This window comes from Oratosquilla oratoria, chromosome 16 (assembly GCF_046742065.1).
Source record: "Oratosquilla oratoria isolate Oo_2021 chromosome 16, ASM4674206v1, whole genome shotgun sequence".
NCBI classification, from domain to species: domain Eukaryota; kingdom Metazoa; phylum Arthropoda; class Malacostraca; order Stomatopoda; family Squillidae; genus Oratosquilla; species Oratosquilla oratoria.
Window position 1 is genome coordinate 64,413,044 of NC_134792.1, and position 12,701 is coordinate 64,425,744.

A 12,701-nucleotide genomic window follows, 5' to 3' on the forward strand; every position below is an offset into this window, starting at 1 on the left:
ATCTCGTCAGACGGCCACCACGACCTCTGCTCCCGCCATACCCCTTGTTTCTCACAAGCTGGCGTTGTTTGCAAAGCGCGGGTTGAGGAGATTCGTGCTGCTCCTCCCAAAACCCGTTCCAAGCTAGCTGCCCTCGAACTCCTTCGGGAGGCATGGCGCAGAGCTCGGAAATTGAAATCCGCTGACGACCCCCCCCCCCTAGTGTGGGCGGATCCGGCGTTAGGCGTGGAATTGGGCCTCGTTCGCCCTCGCCATCCGTCTCCCTATGTCTCCGAGACTTCCGTTGGTGCACAACCTGGGCGGCTCGGAGTACTAGGGGACGAGTCTGATGTTGCGGAGTATGGTGTCCCCGAGCGTCCTCAGGCCTCTCGGCAGCCCCATACATCCGACCATCAAGGGTCCTTAAAACCCTTACGGCTTGCTTTGTCAAGCACCCCACGACCTCTGCTCCCGCCATACCCCTTGTTTCTCACAAGCTGGCGTTGTGTGCAAAGCGCGGGTTGAGGAGATTCGTGCTGCTCCTCCCAAAACCCGTTCCAAGCTAGCTGCCCTCGAACTCCTTCGGGAGGCATGGCGCAGAGCTCGGAAATTGAAATCCGCTGACGACCCCCCCCCCTAGTGTGGGCGGATCCGGCGTTAGGCGTGGAATTGGGCCTCGTTCGCCCTCGCCATCCGTCTCCCTATGTCTCCGAGACTTCCGTTGGTGCACAACCTGGGCCTCTCGGAGTACAAGGGGACGAGTCTGATGTTGCGGAGTATGGTGTCCCCGAGCGTCCTCAGGCCTCTCGGCAGCCCCATACATCCGACCATCAAGGGTCCTTAAAACCCTTACGGCTTGCTTTGTCAAGCACCCCCACGAACTCGTCTTCCTCCCTAGTTCACTCGCGTGAACCCGGCAGGAAATCTCGCTCGAAAAAGAGGTCTGCCTCACCGAGGTCCAGGACGCTCAGCTTGTCCCCACCCTCCACAGCCTCTCCCCCCAACTCACCCTCCCTTCCTCGCTCATTTGCCTCGCCGTAAATCCCACAAGGGCAGGGAGCCGGAGGACGAAACGAGGGGAGAGGGAACTCTGGCTGCCCAAGTGGCTGCCCTCCTTCCGTCCCTGATAGGCCCCGTCCTTGAATCGGCCCTATCACATTATCCGGCCTTTCAGGCCGCGCAAATCATAACGCACCCCTCTCCAGAGCAACCTCCTATTGAACCTACGGCTCTAGCCCCCCCTCCCACTCTCCCTCCTGGTCCTTCCCTCCGCCCCTCCGTGCCGGCGACAGGTATAGGACTAGAAGGCCCCTCTCAGGAGGAACCCCCCAATCAGACGTCCGTCGGGTTGGACGGGGTGGAGGACCACTACAGTTCTTCTTTACCTTATCCTCCTACCATGACGGACTCTTTTGAGTTCCGCCCCTTCTCATGGTGTGACCTTCCCCGGTCCTGGGAGTACTCGTTTGGAGAAGGCCACAAGCTAGTGGCCTGGTCTCCCGACTACTCGCTACCGGAGGGCTGGAGGAGGAGAGATGACGTTATCCTAAAGTGGGCCAACGACGAGGAGGGGGCTAAGGTTCTATATAAGATTCGACCCCTCTCCGCCCCGGCCTCCACGCCCTCCAGGATTTCCACCTCTAACACTCTGGACGCATTAGGTGCTCTCCTGGAGAACCCTCGTTTAAACCCTGATGGGCATATGTTTGTCGACAGGTCGGGGGACTCGCCGGCGGTAGCACTCTCCCCAAACGCCTGGTTCCCGCAGGAGAAAGGGGAGAAGGCCTTAGACATCCCTGCTCTCTTCGAGCGGGCCCAAGACCAACCCAAGACGGTTCCTCCTCGACGGCATATCCCTTCATCATTCCCCGTCGTCCTGCCACCACCCTTCGCGCCGGAGGGCCTGCGCGATTGCTTATGGCACTCGGGCAGGGACCCCGCCCTCCCCCATCAACTTAGTGAACCGGAGGCTAAGTTGCTGACGACGGAGGCCTCGACCAGACAAGACCTTGCCTCTACCATCTCGACCGTCACGGCAATCGCGATGATGAGGAACTGGCTGATGACGCTCGCCACGAGCTTTGAGGACTTCCCGCGGGAAGAATTGAGGTGAGTGGGATATTTCAATCTATACAGAGGGTCCAGACCTGTCCTGGCGAGAGACGCTCAGGTAGCGTCTTCACCCAGGACGGAGCCTCTTGACTAGCGCCCGAGGACGAGGTCGTTCGGAAACGACCTCGGCCTCGCATATGTTATACGTTCTACAATTGAGCGATGTGACTTTATTACACCCTCCGGGGATCGGGATCCTTCTCGCCCTACTAATTTGATTCGCGTGTTTTCTGTATGCAGACACACCCTGGCGGCACTCTCTACCGTGGCAGAGGGTACAGCCAACATGGCGTCATCAGCCCTACCCCCAGCAGCGAGGGCCTTCACCGCGGCTCGTTTGGCAGCTCGTCAGTCTGCAACGCGGTCGGCCCCGGAGATAGCTCGCCGGGGCGTGGTGAGAGCAGCTCCCCTTTCCCGTGGTCTGTTCGACCAGGAAGCGACAGACCGCGTCTTCGCTACGGTCCCGACCGTCATCCAGATCCAACAACCCTCCCAACCTTCGGAGACACGCGATAGTGACCATCTCCGCTAGCACAGTTCTGGACTTCCTGTCTTGGCTAGCTGACACCACCAACAGGGCACCGGCGACGATCTCGGCTCACTCCGCAGCCCTCGCTGATCCACTCTGCTTCGGCATGAACATCAGAGTGCCACAAAGGGAGCGAAACCTTCTAATGAAGGGGATCCGCGCCTCGAGAGAGCCGAGACGTCAGCCGGTCCTAGCCTGGTCCTTGCATCGTGTTCTGCAGTACCTGACGTTCGAAGGGACCATCATGGAGGGGGAACACTTCCTTCAACGTGCCGTCTTTCTGCTCGCCCTGGCTACGGGTTATAGGGCGTCACAGCTGGCGGCGATCACCCGCCACCAGTCCTTCTCCAACCTGGAGGAGGACTGCTCTGCCCTAACTCTCGCTCCACCTAGCCAAGAATGAGCAGGCGGACGACATGATTGGCCCTATCAGAATACCATCCTTCCTGGAGGAAGGAAACCCACACCCGCTGTGCCCGGTCCGTGCGTTTAAAGACTACGTGGAACGCACGGAAGGGGTGTCCGAGGATCATCTCTTCTACAATTCGAAATCTCGGAACCCCCTAACCCCGAGGTCCCTGGCGCGTCTACTTTGCCGCATTATAGAGAAGGCCGACCCGGGCCATGCCCCCCACGCCCACAACATCAGAGGCCTCGCGGCATCGCTGGCATTTCTCCGCACCCACTCTGTGGAACGGGTGCAGGACCTCGGGGGCTGGGCATCAGCAACTTCCTTCAAGACACGGTATCTCTACCACTCGATCACCCCTGTCCCATGTGTCGCCATGGGAACGGCTCCACCCCTCTCTTCGCAAAAGAAGTGGGGCAAAGGGCGACCGAGGGGTAGGGGAAGGCCCAGGAACCGCTGAGCAAGATACAATATTCTACATAGAATTTATGCACTATGTAAATTGTACAATATTATTTTTATAAAAAATAAACAAATGAATATATATATATATTGATATTGATATCGATATAAGTACTTGATGCTTTTTGTCTCCCCTCTACTGAATGATAAGATGAATAGTCTCCCATACGAGACACACGTAATAACGGCTTGAGCCCTGTCCTCGACTACAATTTGGGCTTCACCTTCTCCTCCCACCTATCCTCGTCTCATGCTTAGCTTCGCTGTGCAGGTTTCTTCTCAGCCGATAATACTTCTTTGTCGCGGCTAGTGCCGCTTAAATTGTTTTTATCGGCTTAAGAAACCTGCACAGATTTAGGGTCCCTCCCTCCTCCCACAGGCGAAGCCTTCATTTCTCATTGAAGTGACGGCTCAATCCGTGCAGCCGAGTAAGAAGGGAGGGGGAGGTGGGGTTGTAGACGCTTGCGCCACCTGCACAGAGCCGGGAATTTTAAATTTCCGATGATTTATGCGGAATGTCCAACCACACACACCCTTCCGGAAGTGGCCATTTGGCCAGGAGTGTGGTAGGGGATTACCGCTATAGCTTCGCTGTGCAGGTTTCTTAAGCCGATAAAAACAATTTAAGCGGCACTAGCCGCGACAAAGAAGTATTTCATCCTCTAGTACTCGGCAAGTGTGGTGAGGGATAGAACGCGTCCCGTATCTATGAAGTCCACAAGACTTCAGTCAGCTGGGGAGCGACGAAGAATACACACAGGTGCCTCGCATTTATAGGCGAGTCCTAAAGACTTCAGTCAGCCGGGGAATTGCGAAGAACAAACGCAGGGGCCTCGCAGATAAGGGAGAGTCCTGAAGACTAGTCGGCCGTGGAGTGACGAAGACTAAACACCGGTCGACAGAGGAGGAATTCCGCGTCCTCCTTGGTTGGCTAGATTTTACTTCCTACCTAGAAAGACCACCCGATTGCGTGGGAGTGGAAGAGGAGTTGTAGGAAAATGAATTGGTAGTCGTGTACGAGTATAAAAGGAGGTAGTTTCTAATGGGCGTTTTTTAGGGATTTTAATTAGAGTATGCTCAGAAAACGTGGGTAGAGATCATAGTGTACGATTCATACTCTGTTCTCAGAAGTAGCGGAGCCGTTTTGCCGGCGAGACGAAGACAAACATGACTAGAGCGCATAAAATGAGTTAATGTATCCATTGAGGATATCCCGGCTAGCCAAAACACGTATACTAAGCACTTTTACTCACGCTTGCACCTGGTTCCAGACGGACTCATGTCCGTAGTACTCGGATACACAAGACACAGCACATCGCGACACGTCTGTTCACGATCACTATGCTGGTAAAGGATACATTGACGTCCACTGTCACCGTATATAGCGGTGGATGAGGCCTATTTGAAGCAACTGAACCGTGTAATTTGCGAAAATAATTCTTCAAAAATGGTGTGTGTGTAATCAACAATAAATGTAAACGAGATTTCTTGATTATCCGGATGCGCGCGCACCTTGATTTCGTAAATACGTCTCATCAGTAACAATATGCATACACTCGCATAAGGCCACTTAAAAAAAGGAAACTTTTATTGTCCTTGCCTCTGGGAGGGGGCGGGTCGGCGTTTTTTATTTTTTTTATTTGTCGAAATATGTGGATGAAACATGCAAATTCACCAGCTAAAACTTTGACAAATGATCACTTGCATGAGTCCAGTAACGGCTCGTCAAACTTCCCGTCAGAGAATTTTGCATAGAATTCGGACAGAGATGTGTCGTGGTCACTAGTACATACCAGGGCTGTAAGAGGGTAGAATTGCCATCGTGCTGTATACTAGCTACGATGAAAACCATTTAAGTGCCGTGAACCAAGGAACAAAACGGGTCAAACACAACGGCACTTTCACCGAGTCAGTCATGCACTGCACCGAATGGTACCGAGGTGCACTCGGCCACGTTCGGAAGGCTCGAAAATCGAGAGACGCGAAAATTGAAATTGGAAGGTCTGACCGGCTCACGTTTTTTTTTTTCCGTTTTTTGATAGAGTGAAATTGGGTCGCGCAGTTTTCTAGGGTTGGGCGGGGGCAATAACCATTTATCTTATGTGGCCTAATACACTACACATACTGTTATGATATTCACGCAAGGGGGTGACTGGCAGGCATGAAATATATTCACGCTAGGACATGACATATATATGTGTGTGTATATATAACATGATTTAGGCCATATTTACAGAACTAGGTCAAAGACATCACGAACCCAACGCAAGATTCCGCAATAATTTTATTTCTAAGTTTTCCTTCCAAGTTGGATTTGCATAGGTGGGCGAATTAAATGTCACAAACACTCAGCGCTTGTCAATTAAACTTATTGATTACACTTGAAATGGAATGCAGCCTTCATGCACCTTGGTCAGACCTCATTTCGGCCCTCTACAACTGTAAGGCATCCTCTCACCCAGGGTTTCCACATCTCAAAGATTTTCTTTAGACATACAACTGTGTTTGCATGGTGTATAATATATATATTGTATTATTTTAGTATTTATTGTAATAATTATATTATGTATAAGTTTAGTTTGTATTAGATATCGCAGATGCGATGCGCGTCTTTGTTTTGGCGCGAATTAAATATCCTTGGAAATTTCCTCACATGTTTAATTATAAAAGTGATTGTATGTCACACCGGTAGATTGTTTTCAATTGCTTTTAATAATTCTCAAAGATGAAGCTACAAATATTTATATCCATTTTTGCATCGTTCTGGGATGATGACCCAATAATTTCCCGAATAATGGGTTACGACTTTAAGCTCTGCATCTCCATTTGATGCACTGATATGATTTTTACTTCCATGGCGTGTAATTTCGGATTTTGCACATGTCGTTTTCACGTTTCAGAATGTATGCTGGCCACTGAAATATTTTTTATGAACCAGGAACTGAGGAACAGCTATCTGAAAACATTTCCTTATAAGTTTTTCTTATCTTTGGCCCGGCCTACTTTTTTTAATCGTCACTACTGCCACTACTAGTGTCATTGTTCTCATTATTACTGTCCAAAATGCCATTATATTAATGTAATTATGATAGTTAACTTGAAAAAACAATCACTGGACCTTGGGTGCGTGTGTCGTGCACCAATAAAATTTCCGGATGTCTGACAATCTGTAACGCAAAATTAATGTAGCATAGGTTCAGTATGTTATGACAGTTTTACATAACAGCCAGCGGCGGCGCCAGGAATTTTTAGTTGGGGAGGCTAAGGGGGGGCTGAGCAAATTTTTTGGGGGCTAATAGTAATATGATAATACACATATATTATCCTCATTTCAGAAGGGGAGGGGGTTAATGGTAGGGCTAGCACTGATGGCTGACGAATCTTTAGCCCTGGCAATTAAAAATTCCACTTAATAAAATTATTTCAATGAGTGTTTTAAATTTTCAATTTGCTCATTTCAGTTGGGGGGGCTAATGGGGGGGGCTGGCCACTATTTTTTGGGGGGGGGCCGGCCGGTCGTGGGGGAGGATATTTTATCATGACCTTTAGTCTCTGCTGTCGACCGGTCCGGCACACGCCTGGCCTCTTCGCTGACGCTGGTGAGAGTGGGTTTACAATTCTGACAAATACGTTTCCCGAAGCACGTAATTCTCTGCTTTCAGAGTTGTGCTTGGAAGAATAGATACACAAGTCAATTCAAGCCCGACTCCCCCCACCTCCCCTACCCACGCACTGCCATCGGATCCACTTTCTTGATTACGCTTTGGATATCGCTCATTGTCTCGTTAGAGGCCAAGCGTCCATTGCCTCACCTGGGGTTAATCAGGAACGTCCTTTGTCTCACCTGGGGTTAATTAGGATCGTGTTTTGCCTCACCTAGGGTTAATCAGGAACGTGCATTGCCTAGCTTGGGGTTAATCAGCAACGCCACACGCGGAAAGTGAACCCTACTCACTTCTCGTAAGATACACTCACCTTTCACGAACATAACCACACCCCACGCACAAACATCTACGCGTACTTTTTCTTCAACTAAAATTAGTTTCCTTTCTAACTTTCTCTCGTACTACATCTCATTTCAGTTTACCTCCCACTGAAAAAACTCCGCTTCTCAACCTTTACTACTACGCCTCCTACCACTTTATCAACTTTTAGCGATTCTAATTGAAGGCGTCGGCGCCGCCGTCCAAGTTCCCTGACCATTTCTCCCGGGCCACCACCATCAATCGCCCCTTAGTGTCGCCCATGCAAAACACGCTTATTGGCAATCGCCCTCTTTAAAACACTACTATCTTTTCGCCTTCTTACAGACACTCTTCCTCTCCCATACAAACCGATCTAAGGCGAGCGGGTGGTCTGTCTTAGGTAGCCACCTTCCTCAAAAATATAGAAAATTTAATTATCATCCGGGATGGTCTTAGTAAGTTGCATTGTTATTTTTTGCTATAATTTCTAGATAATATATTTATTGTTACATTTTTTATCGTTAGACAAATTATGCCTTTATCTCTAAGGTGGCGGCATACTTGGCTAACATGCTACTTGCTTTTGCTACTTCGTTTGAGTAAAAACGACTTTGGTTACAACCAAGGTCTATATATAGACCTTGATTACAACGTCCCAGCCTTCCGTAATAACATCTCAGCAATGTGTCAAACATTCGTATAAGTTTAACTTCTCTTAATTCGTAAATCAGCTTCTCACAATATTACACAAGAGTAACATTTGGAAATCTGAAAAAAAAATCGGAACGGAAGTCGTTTCTACTTAAAGTAGCAAAAGTAAGTATCATGCTTGCGAGAAATACGCAGTGTGCCGACATCATTTATTACAACATCGTCACAGAGATGTGGTACTGCGCCCATCCCTACCCCCACTTACATGTCTTGCATAGAAACTACCACAATAGTTTGCGAGATATCATTGTAATACAGTATTACAAGTGGCCGGATTCATGCATTGGCTGTATATCTCTCTTGCAAGAGGGAAGATACCTCTTAGAATTAAGATAGATATACGTTTAAATATGAGCAAAAGTAACAATTTGTTTGCGAAAATTTAGTAAGATGACTTGGAAGCTGCCTGCTGACATGGCGACGTCTATAAACGTTTTAAGGTTTTTAATGCATATATATGAGCAGAATTATATTACATTTACTTTTGTATATTTTATTATTTTAATTGTTATGAAAAGTAGTATTCATGTCAGCCGAAAAAGTTGTCTAAATAATGGGAAATATTTTCCAGCGTGGAGGTACATCCTATTTATTTGTAAACATTGCGTTGTGCTCGTGTACGGTCGACAGCGGTGGGAAACACGAGGGTCAAACTCGCAATATGAAACAATAACTTATAAAGAATACGAAAGGTAGGTTATTATTAGACGTTGTATTTGAAATGCAAATTTATAATTACAAGTTGGGTTGGTCCTAGACAAGCTGTCAGAAAATAAACCTGTAGTTAAATTTAATAGGTCTGGAGGAAAGTTCAAAGTATTAGTATGGTATTAAGTTTAAAGTTACCGTAACCTATGTCTATGGTCATAAATGATGGTACGAACTTACGTACCTCGTCATTCCATTTTCTTACCAGTTTCTTCCCAGTGACACCTACTGGCTAGTGAAGCGGCTGATATAGGAATGTTGGGGGGCAGGAAACCCTCTTTGGCTCATCTGGTGCCCCCCTATTCACCTATTGCTTCGATAGTGGTTTCAGCATGGCTTTGAACATGTTTATAGTTTTGGTTGAAACTACTGCTGCTGGCAGTTTATTCCACTTTTTGATCCTGTGTGTGTAGAAATGTTTCCTTGTGTCAAGGAGGGGATGCTGGATGCACTTACACTTAGATTATCTAAGTGTATGTAGCTAGGTCAATATGAAAATGGAATTCCTGATATTTGAGCTGAAGTAGTTCTCATGGGATGGAAAAAGTCGCTATGAGTATAATGCAATTTGATTTATCCATCTAGCTGTCCTAGTTCTCGAGCTATTGCATTTTGAATGGAATTAAATCGGGCCTATTTTGTCCGAGGAAATCGGGCCGAAACGTGCGGTCTGACTGATCGCCGATCAAACGTAAACAATGACGGTTTTTACCGACAGGCACAATTTTATATAAAAAATTAGCATATGGTTGCATTATTTGACCTATTTTCTATAAGATGTGTGATTTCCATGTAATTTGATCATATAATTACGTTTTTATCCTCTGCAAAATTACCCACCACAGCTACGAATACCGTAAAATTACATGAAAATCACACATTTTAAAGAAAATAATTTGAATAATCCAATTATATGCAAGGTATTACGCTAATAACCCAATAGTAACAAACTTAATAGTGTAGTTTGAACCATACCACCAGTGATCATAGATAGCGGGCTGGACGAATCGTAGCTGTGGTCCGTAATATTACGGAGGATGAAAACGTAACTTCTCTTCGATCAAATTACATGAAAATCACACATTTTAAAGGAAATATTTAAAATAATTCAACTATAAGTCTATTACACTAATAACATAATAGTAAGAAACTTAATAGAGTGAAGTTTGGTCCATATCACCAGTGATAGATAAGATGGCGGGATGGATGTTGATGTTGTTATCCGATAATCCGACCCGATAGAAAAAAAATCTTATTTTAACTACCAATTTCTCAGCTCTACCGTAACATACTGACTTTATTTTGGTATTAGAATAATCCACGATACTAGTAGTTTTGGTTAATTATGGTCAGTTGCCCGCACAATAAATTTGTTAGCTCATTTTTTACGTTGAAACATATACCAATTTTTGATCTACTGCTGAATGCAGGCCGCCATGTTTATCTAATGTTTTTATTGACCGACATGTAACTGATGATGTGAATGTTTGAAATTTATTACGATCGTAGTAAATACACTCACGCAACATTTTTATTAATTAAATTTCCCGCGGTATATAAATTTGGCCGTTTGAACGGCGTGCGCATAAAATGACGCGCTATTGTGCTCGTCATCGACGGTGGCGCCTCTGGTGGTGTTTGACCTACCTAGTGTAAGTGCATCCACAGAAATCTTCTAAAAAGTGTATCTAATAGATACACTTAGAAGATTTCTGTCGGTGATCGACGCAGCTAGACTGGAGTCCCACTGTGACCAGGTAGCTCCCTCACATCAGTTGTCCAATCGGTCAGTCGATTGGCGTTGGGGCTGGTGTATCCTGGTGTTGGTGGTTGGTCTGGTATTTTGGCCAACCATATATCCAGATGTTTTTTGAAGGTGTCTGGAGACACCCCTGACATGTTTCTCAGTTGAGGCGGGATGCAGTTGAACAATCTTGGTCCACTGAACGAGAAGCTGTTATGAATTCTGGACTTGATGTTTAGTGTTGATCCGGGAGTGGTCCTCACATAACATAGCCTCCCTCTTCTTTGGTGGACTGATACTTGTATGCCGGTGTTGGGCACCTTCTTTTCTAACACCTTCCAGATGTAGATGATGATGTAGCGTTCCCTGCGCCGTTGAAGAGAAAACAACTGCAACTCCTTCAGTCTCTCCCAGTAGTTCAGTTCCTGGAGCCCATGTATTTTGTTGGTGAAGGTCCTTTGGGGCCCTTCGATCTCCATGATTTCTGATACTTTCTGGGGAGACCAGAGCTGGCAGCAGTATTCTAGGTGTGGTAAGACTAATGATTTCCACAGGGTCAGCATACATCTTGGACTTCTTGTCTGGAAGGTACGAAGTATCCACCCTGCTAGACCCCTTGCTTTTGACGTTGCTTGGCTTATGTGATGGGAGAAGGAGGCATCACTGCTCATGCTCACTCCCAGATCTTTCACTACATCTTTCGCAATGATCTCTTGCTGGCCACAGTAGTAGTGTGTTGAGATCTTTAGATCCAGATGGCGACCATAGCGCAGAAGTTCGAACTTTTCCCCCGTTCAGTGCCATGTTGTTCACCTCCGCCCACCTCAGAATTTCATTGAGGTCTTGTTGTAGGTTATCGGCATCTTGTCGCGTACGTATCTTCAGTTCGATTTGCGTGTCATCGGCGAAGGATGTCGCTGTAGAGTATTTAAGGTCCCTGTCTATGTCCCCTATCATGATGAGGAATAGTAGGGGACCCAGTACAGTACCTTGGGGAACACCGCTAACAACCCTGCTTGCCTGTGAAGAAGTACCCTGTACATTCACATCTGTATCCTATCGGATAGGAAGCTGTGGAGCCATTTGCCTAGGGCTCCGCATATACCAAGTGCTCGCATTTTGTGCAAAAGGATCCCATGGTCCACCTTATCGAATGCTTTTACAAAATCAAGGTATATGACGTCCACGTTGTCCCCATCTTTGGTGTCATCTAGTATTTTATCATAATGGGCAAGTAGTTGAGAGAGGCATGAGCGTCCTTGTCTGAATCCATGTTGGCCATTGTTGAATGCCTCTATGGTTTCCAGATATTCAACAATGGCTTTCCGCACTACCCTTTCCATGATTTTAATTAAATGGGATGTTAATACCACTGGCCTGTAATTCTTGGCAATGCCTTTGCTACCCCCTTTGTGTATAGGGGTAATTGTGCCATTTTTGAGGGCTCGTGGTACATGTCCTGTTTGTAGGGACATTTCCCATAACAGTTTCAGGGGTACTGCTAGTTGGTGTTTGCAGTTTTTTAGCAGTTGGGCATGGAACCCATCTGGTCCTGCTGCTGCATTTGGTGCAATCTCGTTGATGGCCACTATTATCTCTACTGACGATAGTTGGTGTGGCGTCACCTGGTGTTCGTTGAAGAAGGTATGTGGATCCATTACCTTCATATGGTCCTTTGGTTCACTAAACACCCTTTCATATTGCAGTCTGAGCAACTCTGCCATTTTAGTTGGGTCGCTCTCGAGTTCCCCAGCTGGATCTATAAGTGGTCCTATGGATGGTGTATTTTTTAGTTTCTTATTGGCATAGGCATAAAAGAACTTGCTGTTCATTTGGATATTTGAGATGGCTCTTAATTCTTCTTGGGCCCTCTGATCTTTGTGGGACTGGATGAGTTTCCTCTCAATTTCTTCCAGTTCGTTTTGGATGTTGGTGGTGGATGGTAGATGGTGGTGCTTGAAAATTTTGTAGTCATGTCCTCTAGTAGGTCCAGGACCAGGTCTGAACTTGAATAAGTCCTGGGGGTTGAGAACCTCAGAACCCCATACTTAATACTTCAGTAAGGTCACTCCTAAGTCTTAT

General features: G+C 46.9%; 2 protein-coding genes across 2 annotated transcripts in view; both read left to right on the plus strand.

Moving 5' to 3' along the window:
- The first annotated feature begins 442 nt into the window (after nucleotides 1-442).
- On the plus strand, nucleotides 443-2,623 carry LOC143033799 (uncharacterized). Its single transcript, XM_076199295.1, has 2 exons — nucleotides 443-2,088; nucleotides 2,332-2,623. Exons 1-2 carry the CDS (start codon nucleotides 1,379-1,381, stop codon nucleotides 2,621-2,623), a joined length of 1,002 nt encoding a protein of 333 aa, XP_076055410.1. The 5' UTR covers nucleotides 443-1,378.
- Nucleotides 2,624-8,722: 6,099 nt separating this feature from the next.
- The window catches only part of l(2)k09022 (HEAT repeat containing 1 homolog l(2)k09022), a 62,422-nt gene continuing 58,443 nt past the window's right edge, over nucleotides 8,723-12,701 (plus strand). The window contains exon 1 of the mRNA XM_076200016.1: nucleotides 8,723-8,859. The gene's annotated coding sequence lies outside the window, so the exon portion shown is untranslated. The remainder of the gene's footprint in view (nucleotides 8,860-12,701) is intronic.

Bases quoted from the DNA above. Each gene is read 5' to 3' on its own strand.
- LOC143033799 (XM_076199295.1), top strand. From the start codon at position 1,379: ATGACGGACTCTTTTGAGTTCCGCCCCTTCTCATGGTGTGACCTTCCC. The intron at 2,089-2,331 runs GTGAGTGGGATA...TTCTGTATGCAG, and splicing joins TTCCCGCGGGAAGAATTGAG to ACACACCCTGGCGGCACTCT.